At 42.8% G+C, this 16562-nt stretch overlaps 1 protein-coding gene across 1 annotated transcript in view; it reads left to right on the top strand.

The window, feature by feature from the left end:
* CFAP47 (cilia and flagella associated protein 47) overlaps positions 1 to 16562 on the top strand; it is a 465875-nt gene that overhangs the window by 32507 nt on the left and 416806 nt on the right. Inside the window, exons 11-15 of the mRNA XM_044285568.1 lie at positions 375 to 597; positions 3229 to 3381; positions 6076 to 6265; positions 14545 to 14641; positions 14937 to 15153. Of these exons, the coding sequence (XP_044141503.1) occupies positions 375 to 597; positions 3229 to 3381; positions 6076 to 6265; positions 14545 to 14641; positions 14937 to 15153 (880 nt within the window). The remainder of the gene's footprint in view (positions 1 to 374; positions 598 to 3228; positions 3382 to 6075; positions 6266 to 14544; positions 14642 to 14936; positions 15154 to 16562) is intronic.

The raw sequence follows: 16562 nt of genomic DNA, 5'->3' as shown, positions 1-16562 counted from the left end.
GTTGTAGTTAAAAAGTTGCATAGTTTGCAACTTTTTAACGTCACTTTTCAAGCGCAAGGGAGATGATAAATCCCACTCTTTCTTATGCCACCTTTTGGTTGACATGCTGGCACACACAGTTTAGTAAATCGCCCTTATTTTTTAAACCACAAGGGTCTTAAATGCCTTAGCTATCTTAATTTGGCCTTAGCGAAAGAGGGAATTAGGAATCACAATGTTTCACTTTCATTGTGCAAATGGATAAACTAACGTTTATGGAGCCTTATATGTTTTCCTTTTAGCTTTGCTTACTACTTGTATTATTGCATTTGGGACCTAATGTATCTCACGTAGTCTAACTAAATAACCTTAATAATCTAATGTCCATTCTGCAGGTATCACACCTATGATTAGTAACCCCACCGGACATTTTGTCCCAGTGGCACCCCAGGAAACTGCAGTATGCACTGGATCCACTCGTGCAGCTACTTTGAAGGCAGACAAAGTACAAATCCATGACCATCAGAACACAATCTGTGTAGATAAAAATGTGATGGTGGCATTTCCAAATGATCGTGCCACAAGTATACGGCCCAGTGATCGCAATACTCATTACAGGTATGTAAAGACCAAGCAGATCAGAATTATAAATTTCTTAAGAGTTCATAAGGGTCGTCATACCTTCTGGATTACATGCTTATTCTGCCTGAAATGCAATATGTAATGATCCGATTGATCATAAATAAGTCAGTGCGCCATAGTTTAAAACGCAACAGACAATGTAGTGTACTGTAAAATAATAATTAAAAATAATACAGTCCTAAATATTGAAACTGCAACATCAAGAAGAAAAAGTCATGGAGTTATGGAAAAAGTCATTGAGTTATGGAAGTCAGAGGATGGACAGACATGTTAATGATATGCTAATGATACAAAAAAATGTGCCATACACAGAAATACACACACTGATTTGCCTTGGCATACTATTAATTAGGTTATTAATGGTTGTCTGAGCAATGCTCTGCCACGCAAAATGCGCTTGGACTCCTTTTGAAAGACTATTGACGCCCGAGATGTGCTCAATGGTAGACAAGTCCAGAGACGTTGCAGGCCATGGTAACACATTTAGACCATGCAACCTTCTCACAGTACGACTAGCAACATGCATCCTGGCATTGTCCTGTTGAAAAACGGCTTCTGGGACACGTTGGAGAAATGGCTGTACCACTTGTTCCACTCCCAGATCAATGTAATGCCAAGTTGTTAGTGTACCTGAAATGAAGACTAGAGCAGTTAAGCTACTGTACATTATGTCTCCCCACACGACAATCCCGGTAGTAGGACCAGTGTGATACTCCCTTGTGAAGGCATCTTCAAGGCATTGGCCATGGGGTTTCCAGACCAATCTCTGGCTATTATTAAGTCCAAGACAAAAGTGTGACTCATCGCTGAAGAGGATGGACCTCCATTCCAGCCTCCATTGCTGTTTTGCCGTGCACCATGATAGCCTTTGTATGCAGTGGCACAAGGTCAATGGAACACCTGCAGCTGGATGGCTCACTGCCCAATGTCATGTACCTTCTGATGGCTTGTGTAGACAACATTTGCGGCCCTAGGCCTGGTATGTGATGTCCAATTTCACTTACTGTAAGAATAGATCACTACGTGCCTTTATTCTAATCAGAACATCTGATGATCCATCCATGCCGAGGTTCACCTCTGTGCACCTCTTGATGTCATTCCAGTACGTCATTGTTATTCCAAACAACCTGGACACACAACATTGAACATTGCTGACATTTCTGCCTAGGCACATAGTAATCTGCTGGAGTGATAAACTAAGATAATCTCAGTTCAAGGATTCTGTTCCTCTTAGTTAGTGACAAGTGGCGATAACTGCCTTGTTGACGAACAGGAAGCATCACACAATCATCTGACACAACTTCATCCAACTTTTGAGGTTTCATGAGGCTAAAAAACTTTGCTTTTGATCTGGCTTTTATGCCTCTCCCACATACCACAGATTGGAGCTAGGTGCTTGAAAATTTGATCATCTGCACATCTTAGTGACACGTGCTATTCCTAGATTTGCATAACCTTAGGGCTTCTCCTTTTTGGTGTTGTAATATCAGTGTTGAGGAGTGTAATATAACATCTACACACTGACACACGCAAGTGTACTCACACACATTAGCACACTGTTAAACACACATCTAGTAATCAAAGAAGAAAGTTTATCCAGCTCACCATAAGCGTTCGGTGCACGGAGAGGACCGGACTCGTCCCTTGTACAATCAGAGAAATAAAGGAATATTCTCCAGTATCCGTCAGTAATGGTCGTCTTTATTGTAGATCGGTATAACAGTACATGCTTCAATCTTCACCACCCTCCACCACAGGTTAACGTGTTTCAAACTCGGAAGTTCTTAGTCACAAGTTATGGTGAAGATTGAAGCATGTACTGTTATACCGATCTACAATAAAGACGACCATTACTGACGGATGCTGGAGAATATTCCTTTATTTCTTTAAACACACATCGACACACAGACACACAAATATGGTAAACTGTGACACACATCTACACACTGACACATGTCATCTATAAGCTGTGAAACACATATACACAGTGACACACACATATACACATTGTGACACCCAACATATACTTACATATACTTACTATATTTCTTTTTAATAAGCTCTCCTAAGTATCAGGAGCCATTGCCCCCTGTCCCCTCCTGGTGTAGCTGTGTTCTTTGATCTCCAGTTTTCAGTGAGCTTGACTTCCATCCTTTCCTCTATATCCTGACACCTGTCTGTGTGTGATGCTTCCATGTAGTGTACCTCTTTCACCAGCAGATGGCAGAGTGCTTACATACCATCAGTCTAAATGTAAAGGAGCCAGAGTAGGAGAGCTGTAGGAGGTGGGTTTGCGAAAAGAGAGACAGGGAAACATTTAATTTGGGTTGTTAGGGCACAAGGAAGATGTCTTTACCCTTTGCCCCTTTCACCCATCTCCCTTTGTGTACACCGTTTGATAGCTCCATTTTGTTTATGGGGTTCTCTCTGGGTTATGTACTTTTTAGGTTCCTTGTTATTTATATACCTTTTTAACATATAAGTAAATTATGTTAACGTCTGATTTTCTTTTAGGGGCCTTTCAAAGCTATTCCATTATGTTTTATTGTTATACTTGTTATTATTAGGCAATAAATAATGAGCAGACACAATTATTATTCACAATAGGACTATTTTCACCAAAGTTGAAAGATATAATTACGTGGATCCCGATTATGCATATACAGAAGATGAAGAAAAGTTAAAAGAAGCTCACAAGGATTATTATACTAATTATATCAAGAACAGGAGAGAAAATCGTCTACAAGAAGAGAACGATAGGTACAATATGTTGTGCTTGAATGAAAAGTCGTAATTAACCTTGTCCTGTAGTTATAGCAGCCTATGTAATTGTAATACTTCCCGTTGTTTCCTCTCTCTGAGAGAGACACTCATCAGACGTGAGTGCTAACAGGTGCACTTCTTCCTGCACACATTGAGATACCTCCAGATATAAATGATCGGAATTTGAATATCATTGCATCATGATGTTAGTAAGACAAGCAAACAAGCAAAACAAAATATACTTAGAACCTGGATACTTTTAGAATGATATGGCCCCAGGGACAATTAAGGTCATTGATCACTTACCATCAGCTGCATCATGACAAACCCATATACAAGCAGAGACCTTGAGAATGGTGACTAGGGTCCTTTGATATGGGCAACTACATTTCCTGTCACCATGTACAGCAAAACAATCAGCATATATGTACGAGAGGATCCTCTGGTGGGCCCAAACATAATAAAGAACATCTAAAAAAAACTGAATCCCAAAGGTCAACTGATTTGGGAACCAATAACCAGATCTGAGGTGGCTATCCCCAGTCTGTGTAGTAGCCCAGGGCCCAGTAGGAAAAGGTGACCACTACCATCTTATCAAGAAAACACCTATGTATCCTAATGTCTTCGTCATACCATGTTAAGGTCTGTGTAACTATTGTCATACTGCAGCTAACAGGGGATTCATATCTGCAAGAGAAATTGGTACATCATTAAACAATTTGCGATAAAGGAGCTTTGTGATAAGTGGCTCATTCTCAACAAACCAGTGCTTACATAAAAGGGGCCCACATACTTTTGTTGTACAGGGTCCCTTTGCAGTCTATGTTTACCGCTAAACCAAATATCCTATGAAACCTTACGGATGATGAGTCTATGTGCAGTGATGACAAAAGTTACGATGGACATGCATATACATAGGGTGGGCCCTCAGAATTATTTCTTCTGGTGGACTCAAGAAACTGCAGTATAACATTTTCCATTATTATCAGCAGCACATCCCTGTTTACGTAACGGGATATGCTGCCAACAAATAGTGATTCATATATCATCTTAAAAGATGTGATCAACTGAAAGTGAGTGAATTCTCTTTTGTTTTTCGATCCCTGGATCAAATGAATGATATTTGGCTCTGGCCACTGGCCAACACTAGACACTGGCCAATAGTCAGATGAACGATTGTTCAGGCGATTATCACCCTGTGTAAAAAGAGGTTGTCTCATCTTAGACATTGGTGGGAACTGGGGACCCACACCTATCTCCAGAATGGGATGCCTGAAGTGCACAGCCCATGCATTCACAGCCGCCCTCCATTCTTTTCTATGGGACCTCCGAAAATAGCCAAACGTTAGCTTGGCTATCTCCAGCTATCCCAAAGAAGTGAACGGAGTGGTAGCTGCACTCGTACCATGCACTCTCCATTCATTTCTATGGGAGTTACGAAGTAGCAGAGCGCGCTCACTTGCCTATTTTCAGTACTCCCATAGAAATTAATGGAGAGCACAACGGGGGCCCATTCTGGAGATAAGTGTGGGTCTCAGATGTGGGACCTGCACCTGTCTGACTTTGATGGCATATCCTAGTGATATGCCATCAAAGTTGGAGTTCACACAAGCCTTTAACTGAAAAGCATTTTTGAATGTTGCATAATGTACATTATAATATGATAAACATTTCTTAATATAAAACCAGAAAGCTCAGTTTTGTTTCTTTCGCAAGTAAAAAATAAGCAAGTAATAAGTAAAAACAGTGAAGACATTGGAATTTGGAGTGGGAAATGGGACTCTTACTCCACAATGGAAACACTTGACAAATACAGTATGTCTGTTTCCATTGTTAAAGGGAACCTGTTACCTCAAAAATGCAGCAGTACCTCATAGTAGCCCGCAGCCTGATAATAATCATATGTTTCATCCTGTTGTCCGATGCTGCGTAAGTTCGAAAAACGCAGTTTAATTCTCCATCAGCGCTGTAGTGCCGGCCAGCTTGAAGTCAAGGTAACCACGCCCCCTAACCGGGCCCTCTTGCCTGAGAGTGACAGCCTGCAGCGCGGCCGCGATTCCCCAAGTCTGCGCTCTGTAGTAATGCGCTATCCCATCTCCTGCTGCCGCTGTTAACTGGGTTTCAGCGGCGCAATGCGCATGCGCGAGACTTGGGGAATCACAGCCGCACTTCAGGCTGTTACTCTCAGGCAAGAGGGGCCGGTTAGGGGGCGTGGTTACCTTGACTTCAAGCTGGCCGGCACTATAGCGCTGATGGAGAATAAAACTGTGTTTTTTGAACGTACGCAACATCGTAAGGATGAAACATAAGATTATTATCAGACTGCGGGCTACTACGAGGTACTGCTGGCGGTTGTAGATGCATTTTTGAGGAGACAGGTTCCCTTTAAGTAATAATTGCTTTGTCCTTTAGCTCAGATTCCTCTGGTCTGTCTACATAGCTACACCTCTGAACTTGCTGCACCACATAGACATCTTTCTTCTTTCCAGGATAGATACTTACTTGTGGTCATTATATTCAGAGGAGAAATATGTGTTTCATTGGATTGATTTGTGGGACAATGCTATTCACTCGATAAATTGATTTGCAAGCGGTATGGGGGGAACTTTGCTCCTTCTTTGTATTCTCAAAGCTTTCACTAAAAGGTTATGTGATTATAAATAAGAATTACTTTGCTTTCTCACTTTCTAGGGAATTTCAAGAAGTTAGTAATGATTTTGATATTGGCATCACCCCAGCAGCTCGGTTTCAGCCACCAAGTACTTCAGTTTTTGAGCACTTTAATGAGCAACGGCAAACTAAATCAAGTCCCATGAATAAGGGTCGTATGCTGACCACTCGCCAACTTGCTGCTGAAGAGTCTACATCCATAACACGAGAAGTAAGTGTCTTACGTCTTAAAGAAGGACCTATCACCACAAAAAAAAGTGCAGTCTGCAGGCAGAATGTTATAGAGCAGGAGGGGAGCTGAGCAGATTGATATTTAGTTTTGTGGGGAAAAAATTTGGTAAAACTTGTAATGTATACATATAAATATTCACTGTAATTTAATCACCACCCTTCTCTCCACTCTGGTCTGACTCATGGTGTGACAAAGAGTGTTAAGTGAGACTCTGCTAAAGGTCCAGACAGAAAGGAAGTTAAAGACTCTAGACAGGAACCAGTATATGTGGAATGGCGTCATATAGAAAACAATCCACCCAGTTTTTATAAAATATATTAATATGTTAATCTAAATTTGAATGGCAACACCGCCAAAAAAGGATTTCAAATCCCAAAAGAGGTGCTCAGTGAAGGGGCTGTCAAGCCACTAGACAGAATTATATATATATATCCACGGCACACTCACATGAGTGTGCCGTGGATATATATATAATTTTATAAAATATATAACATATGGGGGTGTGGGCTGACTGCCGATGGCGCGGGCTGTGTGAAGAGGGAGCTCCGTCTGAGGAACACTAAGTAAGCGGCTCAAAGCGGCAATCTTGCCTGGAGTCAATTGATAACTTACCTACAATGCTTCATGGTAAGATGGTCAAACGGGGCCCTCCATAAAATTTTTTTGCAAAAAGCCCCCTTCAGCTCCGGAACCGGGAAGCTGATCACCATGTGAGCAGCCCTCTTCTCCTACCTCCTCGTGTGATGACCACGCAGAGCTCTTCTCTGGAACACCGGAAGGTGAGATACCTGAGTGCGCGCTTACGAAGCAGAATATGCAGTCTATGTTGAATGCCTTCCACCTATTGGGGGACTTTAAGGCCATGCTGTGCGATCTAAAGCGGGAAATCTCGGACCTGGGAGATCGTACTACACACATTGAATCCAAGATGGCGGAGCATGCTACCTCTCATATTGCTTTGATATATGATCACTATGAGCTAGAGGAGGATGTCTCCCATATGAAAAATAAGCTATATGACCTTGAGGATAGGTCCAGGAGAAATAATGTGCGCATTAGAGGGATCCCAGAGAATATCCAGGACTCTCAACTCCGGGACTTCTTTGCTGGGTTCCTTAGAGATGTTCTACCGGACTTACCTGAAATGGACCTCCTGGTGGACAGAATTCCCCTAAACAACTTAACCCTGCGTTACCGTGTGACACGCTGGCCAGGCTTAATTTCTGCAAAACTAAGGGGGCCTTTCTTTCCCAACTGGGTCACAAGCCAACTCTATCAGATGCATACAATGAGCTTGCGGTTTACCCGGATCTGTCAGCAGCTACCCTGGCAAAGAGAAGGGAGTTTGCAACTGTCACCCAAGTTCTACGGAGCAAAGCCATCCCATATAAATGGGGATTTCCGATGAAGTTGGTGATCACTAAAGATGTAACTACTTTGACCTGTTTCACCCCAAGCCAAGCAGAGGCCTTGCTGCGAAAATGGCGTGTCCTTCCCAAAGCTACAGACCCTCTGCAATTAACATGACTGTGCCGACATACATACATAATTCCTCTGGGTAGCCATGTTATATGCTTCTGGCCTATGTAAAAAAAACTGTGAACTCTCATCTTCCTGAAGCCTGGGTCACCTATGATATAGATTGACACTTTTATTACCACTACTCTTTGAGGCCAGCTATAAAAGGTCATAAAGGCTATACCAGGCCCAGCTCATCCTGTCCTATAAGATAAGATCAGCTCGCTGTCAAGCCTGGCTGGAGCGTGACGTCATTAATTCCCAGGTCTGGTTTGAGGAGAGCTAATAGCCCTTAATTAGCTCTGGGCATAAAACCAGTCCACTTTCATATTTCATTTATGAATCAACTTATGCCCTTTCTGACACCAGATCCAGGCTCTACAGAGTATTGTGGTTAATTGGGTATCAAATATGACCAGAGGATGTGATTCCGTAGCTGACCTATGGGTGGTAGAAGAACTACAGGTCCCAGCATTACCGTGTGTGGTCTCATTCTGTAGGTAAATAAATAGGGATCGCAAATATGTATTCTGTATAAAAATATGCCTATGTATCAAGGAGATACGGGCTTAAGTATAATCCTCATTGTAGGAACTGAACTTTGATGGGGTCATAAAACACTTGGGGGCCAATCCCTAGGCTTCTCAGTCACTCTGCTGCCATTGGCTGACAGGAGTAAGGCCTCATTCACACTTCAGTGTTTGGTCAGTGATTTCCATCAGTGATTTGTGAGCCAAAACCAGAAGTGGATCCTACACAGACATGAGGTAGAAGGGAAAGATCTGCTCCTGTTCTGTGTTTAGAGTTGTACCTGGTTTTGGCTCACAAATCACTGATGGAAATCACTGACTAAACACTGATGTGTGAACGAGGCCTTAGTCTCCTGCCCATGGGAGAGTTCATAAAAATCTGTGCACAAGGACAGAGGAGAGAGACCCATGGAACATCACCAGACACTTAATTGGAAATTGACAGCATATCCCTGTATCAGAAGAACTTTGAGGGTCTCCCCTGATACATACTGAAAAGGGGTTGCAAGGATTCAAAAAGGACATATGAACGACCATCTGAAACCCTCCAGAGAAACTAAGTATTCTTTCATCTTTTTCCCTTTCATTTGAAGTGTCGTGATTATTTATATTGTTATTATTATTCTGTAGTTTTATAGTCATTTTCATTAGACTTGTATGCACTGCTTTTTACCTCTTATTAAAGATTATAAAATCTAAATGGCCAAGTCTTCCATATTCTAAGCTGCTGAACAACGTACCTTGCCTTTGAAGAGACGTTACCAGGTAGTTAGTTAAATTGCATTTAGGAATTGTAGCTGGGGGTGATTGACTGCGGTTGGTCAGTAAGTGATATCCGGTTCATCCACTGATCTGTGTGATAGTGAATGACCCGGATAGTCGGCTCGTGGACCGGGAACCCACGTGGTGGCAGTTACCGAAGTGTAGTGGGGGGTGTTAGCCGAATGGTAATACCCCGGTCACGTGAGGTCTCTGTGTGTGCGCAGACTCCGTCACAGACCACTACGTCACAGCTGTGGGATCTGGAGCGATCGGATCCATAGTTCGTGACAATGACCACCGGAGAAGATTGCGCAAGATTGGTCAGTGACCTGACTCCAGTCGCCTGAACAGGTTCCTCATGCTGTTCCACCTGGACAGTAGTCCGAGTTCTTCCAATGCTCGCACTTCTCCTCACTGCGCGCATTCCCCAAGTTGTCGCTAGTGATTTCACTAGCCTTGTTTTTTTGTTATTGTTTAACTTTAATTTTTCTTTTCTTCTTAGTTTTTTTTATGGTTCATGTCAGCTATTGGTACACTCATGATTACTATGTACTCTCCCTGGCTCAATATCTTTTTTATAATGCCTTATATGTGTTACAATGGTAGTGAAGATTGTATCTTTGAATGTAAGGGGCTTAAATTCCCCATATAAGAGATCTATGCTATGGAGGGAACTGGTTAAGTCTCGGTGTGATATTGCTTGCATACAGGAAACCCATCTGTTACTGAAAATTGCTTGCGACTATCACACAGAGACTTCCCATACATAAAGCACGCCACGGCCGTGACCAAGAGGGCCGAAGTTTGCATCCTTGTCAAGAACTAGTGGACCCAGGAGGGAGATTTATTGTTTTAGTATGTAGTGTTAATGGCTTTTTGTTAACTCTGGTTAATATTTATGCACCTAACCATTCACCATGTGCGTTTGTCCGCTCGGTGCTGAAGAGGGCGAAGCTGCTGGCAAAGGGGGGAGGTTTGGTGTGTGGGGACTTTAGCATCCCTGTCTCTACGCATTTAGATTTTTCATCAAAGGCTGCTAGTCAGAGAGATGATCTGCATACATTACTATTAGAGGAAGATCTTCATGATATCTGGAGATAACAGCATGTGAATAAGAGAGATTTTTCATATTTCTCCCCTAGATACCACTCTTACTCTCGTATTGACTATTTTCTAGCTGTTAATCTTATTCTGCCTTCCTGTTGGCCTTATAACATGGTGGGACTATGCTCCGGTTACTCTTGTACTAGATGACAGGAGCCCCCGTACCCCGCACTCTCCCTGGCGCCTCAGCCCCTTCCTGTTGAAATCTCAAGAGGTGGTTAGCAAGATCACTAGGGCACTACAAAGTTATTTCTCGATCAATGATAACGCAGAAGTCTCAGATGGTACCCTATGGGATGCGTGTAAGGCGTATGTTAGGGTTTTCTTCCTGCAGGCTGCCTCTGCAGCCAAATATAAGAGGGAAAAGGATGTTAAGGAAGCGATGGATCGAATCAGAGAATCCTACAAAAAAAATCCTATGTTGTGCTTTTTCTAATAAGTAGTTTTTATATTTCAGTCTAGCTTCTTCAATTGAGTTCATATTATTATCTATCTCTCCCCATAGGGACTGGACCCTTCTTTTTAAAGTTAATTCTTTTGCTGCAAATTATTTTTCTTTCCAATTAATTCTGGCCATATAAACTCAGCGCAAAAACGCTTTAAACGAATCCCATACAAACTACATGGGAGCCGACGGGGCGTTCAATAACCCAAATTCCCGGATCTCATTTATTATATTATCCTAATCCTTAACCAAGTTAATCCAATAGGGGTTTAGTCTAAAAATCCTCGTTTTCTTCTTATCATGTCCAATTTTAATCATTACTGCTATTGGAGAGTGATCAGATATCTTATGTATTTCATACTTCATTTTTATTACCATATCTAAAAGGTCAGGGTTAGCTAATGCTAGATCTATTCTAGACATAACTGTATTAGCGCAGCTAAAGCAAGAGACGACTCTTTTCTCTCCATACAAAAAGTGCCATATGTCCGTCAATGCCAATTCCTGGCAGACCCTTCTTAGCAGTGTAAGTTTATCTCTAAGCAGTGTAAGTTTATATGCATGATCCTTGGAGAGTCGGTCCTCCTTTAGGCACATTACATCATTAAAGTCCCCAGTTACCAAAACTAAGCACCTTGTTCTTGAGCCAATAAAGTCTGCCAGGTCTGACATAACAGACATTGAGAAAGGTGCAGGGACACATAGACAAATGCCAATATACAAGTAGTGCCGTTCAGGCGACAATGCTAAAAAACAAATCTGCCCTCTCTGTCAATTCTGTGGGCAATTGGTATGTAATCCACCTTCCCATGAACATAAACACTAACGCCCCGGGAGTAGGCCAAGCAGCAAGCATGGTAGTCAAATTTAGACCATCTCCTTTTTGCAATGCTGATGTTCTCATATCTAAGATGTGTTTCCAGAAGACATATAATCGCAGGCAGATGTCTCGCCACTACATCAAATATGACCACCTGTTTCGCTCTCTCGGCCATCCCCCACATATTCCACGTAAATATTCTATTCATGTTTGCTCAATAATGCATCTGCCTCTACCTGCCGTGGAGGGGGCGGGGGGGGAGGGGAGAGAGAGAGAGCACACCACAGTAACCATCAAACCCCATCAACCCACCCTCCCCTTCCCGCCACCCTCCGCTCCCACACACCCCAGCCTTCCCGCACACCCCACCCTTCCCATCTTGTTCAGACGAACCGAACAGTCCACTAACCTCTTACACATCCCTCCCCCTCCCACCTCCCCATCCGGACCCCTTTTCACATATTCACATATAGTCCAACCTATGTCATACTTATATATACTCAGGATCCTATCCCCCTACCATCTAGCCACTTACAAGCCTCCTCCGGGTGGGTGAAGAAATATGCCTGTTCCTAGAGTATTTGATCTTAGCTGCCGTCATTCTCTTCTTAACTACTCTAAATGCTTGGCGTTTAACTTGGGTTGCCCTTGAGTAGTCCGGGTAGATTTCTACTTTGCTTCCATTATATTCTAGGGACGAATGATTTATTTTATTCTTCATAATACTTTCCCTATCTCGGGCATTTATCATTTTGGCTAAAATTGCTCTCGGCGGACTTCCAACCGATGGCTGTTTATTTGGTATCCGGTGGACTCTCTCCACCGCAAACCAGATAGAAAATTGATCTACACCGAACAATTCCAGCAACAATTGTTGAATAAACCCACTTGGATCTTCTTTTTCCACCCCTTCAGGGAACCCAACTATACGTATATTCGCTCTGCGGGACCTATCCTCCATTTCAGTAAGTCTATCTTGTAGTGAATTCCTTTCTATTTCCATCCCCTCCATCCTATTCTTAAGCCCGTCAACCTCCTATTTTAGGTCTCTTACGGTCACCTGAAGATCCTTGACTTTCTCACATACTTTATTCATTTCGTCTTTAATCAGAGATATGTCTACTTGGACTGTGGAGATTTTTGCCGACAGATCGCCCAATGCTAGATTTGATTGCTGTACAGCATTCAGAATGTCTGTCAGTTTCTTGTCCACCATTTCTATCCTCTCCTCCGTTGGAATACTCTTATTACTCCTCCCCTCTTCTCTATCGCTAACTTCCTCTATATTTTGTGGGTCTATCAGGTCAGCTTTATTTTCCTTATTACCCTTCTGATTTGTCCTGGTCTTATATTGGGGTGATTTCAGGAATTTGTCCATTTTGGAGTCTACTTCCACTTGCACCCAGAGATTTCCTATTTTGTGCCTTTGGGGGCATTATATTGTCTGGGGACCGCCCTAGGTGTATTGGACAAGAGAGGAAGAGGACAGAGCAAACGAGCAACAAAAAAAGTTTTCCTTTCTCCTCTTTTCTTTTCTTTCTTTGCAGTTACAAATTAAGTTACGGAACAATCAGCAGAGTCACTCTACATATCTCTCATGAACCACAAAATATATATATATAAACTCAACAGTCAGGTTAGAGTAAGAGTTATAGGTCCACCCTTTTTTCATCTCCCCAAAGATTTCTTCTCCCCGCACACTGGGCAGGGCTTAAATTTCTGTGTATCGCAATCTGTCCGAGATATAAATTCATGCCAAACAGTCAAGCGGTCCATCAACAGACAAAGCCCCCAGGGATACTTGTAATGCTGCTGTCCGTTTTACAGCGGGGAGTAGTCATCCTGGTTTATTACATAGGGTTAGTAAGTAGATTGTTACATAGGGTTAATAAATAGGGGTTCCACAGACAGCTGCAGGTGTTAGAGAATGTTAGTTTACCAGCAGGGTTCCAATTACCACTCAGGGTTCATTCCTCTGGACACTCTTTCTCAGATATGATACAATCCTCGAAGCCAGACCCCCAGAGAGGACAGAGGGAAAACGTATCAGTTCCACCGAATGTAAAAAACCACTGCTCACCCATGACAGGCGGGCCACCCCACAGAAGTACCGCAGATAGCTCACCTGGTGCTCCTGCCACAATAAAGAGCAAACACCACCAGTCCGTGTGTCCCATGAAATAGAGGAGGCTTTAGAATACCCAGCGAACACTCAATTGCCCATATCTTTTCGGTTTCGATGTCCCATCTCTTCTTTACTAATATGGCATAGGCTTGCAGTTTAATCATGCCAAGTGATCCAAACAAGTTCTGCCTCCATCCACCTGTATGGAGATCTATCACTCTTATTCCACCGCCCCTATCCGCACAGCCCCCAAACATAGGGATCACATTGAGACCATCAACCTCTGGTTTCCTTGTCGGTTAACCAGGGATCAAGTGCGCACCCCAAAGCTTCCTTCTCCTCTCCCGTCTGTTACGACCACAGTCCAGTTGGGGGAGGATGCCACCGCAGGGCTAAGGCAGGAGCAGCGGATCTGCAGGCGAATAGAGGGACACCAGTGCTAGGTGAGGAACTGAGGCGACAGGCTAGGAGAGAATTACCGGCATGAGTCCAGAGCTTGAGGTGCTTGAAGCGGCGAGGTCAGGTCAGTGTTCGCTTGGCATCGCTGAGGTCTGGGAGTCGGGTGGAGGAGGAGGGAGGGAGGAGCCACGACACGCCTACGTGCTTACGTCCTGCCGCTTCAGACGCCAGTGCCAGTTTGGACGTATTTGAGATTATATTTTCTTGTATGGTTGTCTTTGAAAGCTTTACCAGCCTTTGACCTTAAAATGCATCTGTCACCATGTACCATGTAACTGGTAGCTTCATCATGGTCTCTTCATTCAAACGTTGTTGTGCCCCTGCTGATCAGTTCCTCCGTTGCTCAGAAATGAAGCCTTTAGTATTATGCAAATGAGTTTTTCGGTGCAACGAGGGCGTCATATTTGGTTTATTACTCAGGTATCTGGTGACAGATGCTTTTTAATACAACACTTTTAAGTATAGCTATAACTACGCATTTTTATGTTTTTGTAGATTAATGAAGGTCTCAATGCATTGCCCCGCACTGCAACAGAGAAGGAAGACTGCAGTCTTATCCTGACACCTCAGCAACTTCACCACATAGTTATCGGTAAGTCTTGACACATGAAATAAGAATGTGAAAGGCCCTGAGCAATAATTGTTCCTTTCAGACTGTATTCAGACTTAAATCTCTAATTAGTGCTGAAGATAAATTTATAAATGTGCAAGGAAGCAGGCATTTCTGCGGATTACTATAGGAATTGTTTGAACTAGTTGGGCAGATAGCTTATTTATTTTGTTCCAAGACGCCTAAATATGAAAGCAACAGAGCTTATCGGAATTTAATTAAATTTGTCTTTTTGAAGTTTTTAACACTTTCTTTGCCCTTTTTTTAACATTTGCAGGTCCTTCCACAATAGATTTTGGAGAAGTCTGTGTTAACTCCACATCGGTTAAAGAAATGAATATAATTAATAGTCTCCCCACGTACATCTGGGTTCAGGTAGAGATTGATTGCGTCGAGCTGCAGCAAACCAGCCCACTTTCTCATGTTGTGCTGCCAATGTCAAAGACGGAGATCCCAGTAGTCTTTGAGACAAATACATTGGGGAAATTTAAAAAGTAAGTAGAAATGTATTTTTATTTATACACGGTAATAATTCCTTACATTATTCCAATCTTGTGCCTGGTACAAAAAGTCACATTTAAAGTTGAAATGAAACTTCTCAGATCTCATATAATGCTGAGTGAGCTGACGTACGTAATCACTGCTGTAGTAAATCTTGATCTACTTACTGTCAAAAGCGGAAGCATTGAGAGAGCAGAACACTAATATGAGAATTGATGCCCACAAGAAATTCATATTGCAGAAGATTTATAAAAGAAGTGAACAGCATATTAAAGAACCTGCTATCATGTCTTTATTAACCAAACCAATCCCGCTGTATAAGATTGTACTGAAATGGTGACTTTCTACAACTGGAACTTTCAACATGCGGCATCTTATGGTCTTGTTGATCCACTGATCTTTAAATGTTTTTTGTATTATGGTTATTGGTACATTCATTGTAAAGTCCCCTGGAGGTCAGTAGTCCAGCCAGTAACTGGTGCCTAATGCTTGGTGATACAGTAAGAATCTGTTAGCTGGCAATCATTAGTAAAGCTTATAGCCAAGTACTTTTGCTTACAAAAGTGTTCAGCATTCAGCCCATGATGATCTGTGGTGTATCCAGTGTGTTGTCCCTGGTGGTTAGTGGTACTGTCAATGCCCTGTACCTGTTGTACATAGAGACCTGATTCCTTGTAATGCCAGATGTTCTATACACCTTGTTTTCAAGTGGTGGCCTGATCCATGATGAGACTATGTGTGATGTGTGTGTGTGTGATGCGTGTGGTATGGTATATGGTGTGGAAAAAAATCAAAAGGGGGCCAGCAATACCAGGGTAATCAGATTAAAGTATAGCTGTTAATGTCCTTTTTTATAAAAGGTGATGCTCAAAATCGTAAAAAATACAAAAAGTGCAAAAATGTAGCAATAGAAGTGGTACTGTCAACTAAACTATAGTAATTGGAGCAGTCTTACCATTCCTGTCGACACGCAGTGGTTTGGGATACTCCGATATGCAGAGGGTCGTCACAGTTCGGGTCCTCTTCAGTAGGCAGCAGGACGCTGTATCTGTCCCTGAATTGACCTACTTGTCCTGGTCTGAACTAAGAGGAGCAACCACCCCAAAAGGAGAGACCCCTCTGGACAATCCCTCTCTAGTCTGGAGGCCATCCACTCAACCCTGACCCAGGTGGTACCGGTAAAGGGCTGTGTCATCCAGTCTCCTCATTCGACAAAGAAAAACAAAGTTATTGCTGCTATCTGCGTGCGGCAGTTTGGAGCACAAGAGTAGCGTATGACATCCCTGGTTTCCCTCCATTTCAGTGAGTTTAAATGGTCTGGAAAGGGGCGTGCCTGTCCTGCCCACCTAGATGTAGCGGGAGGATTAGCCAGTAGTGTGTCGGTCCCACCCCTATGTCATGC

This window comes from Bufo gargarizans, chromosome 3 (assembly GCF_014858855.1).
Source record: "Bufo gargarizans isolate SCDJY-AF-19 chromosome 3, ASM1485885v1, whole genome shotgun sequence".
Classification (NCBI taxonomy): domain Eukaryota; kingdom Metazoa; phylum Chordata; class Amphibia; order Anura; family Bufonidae; genus Bufo; species Bufo gargarizans.
This window is presented reverse-complemented; position numbering and strand designations above follow the sequence as displayed.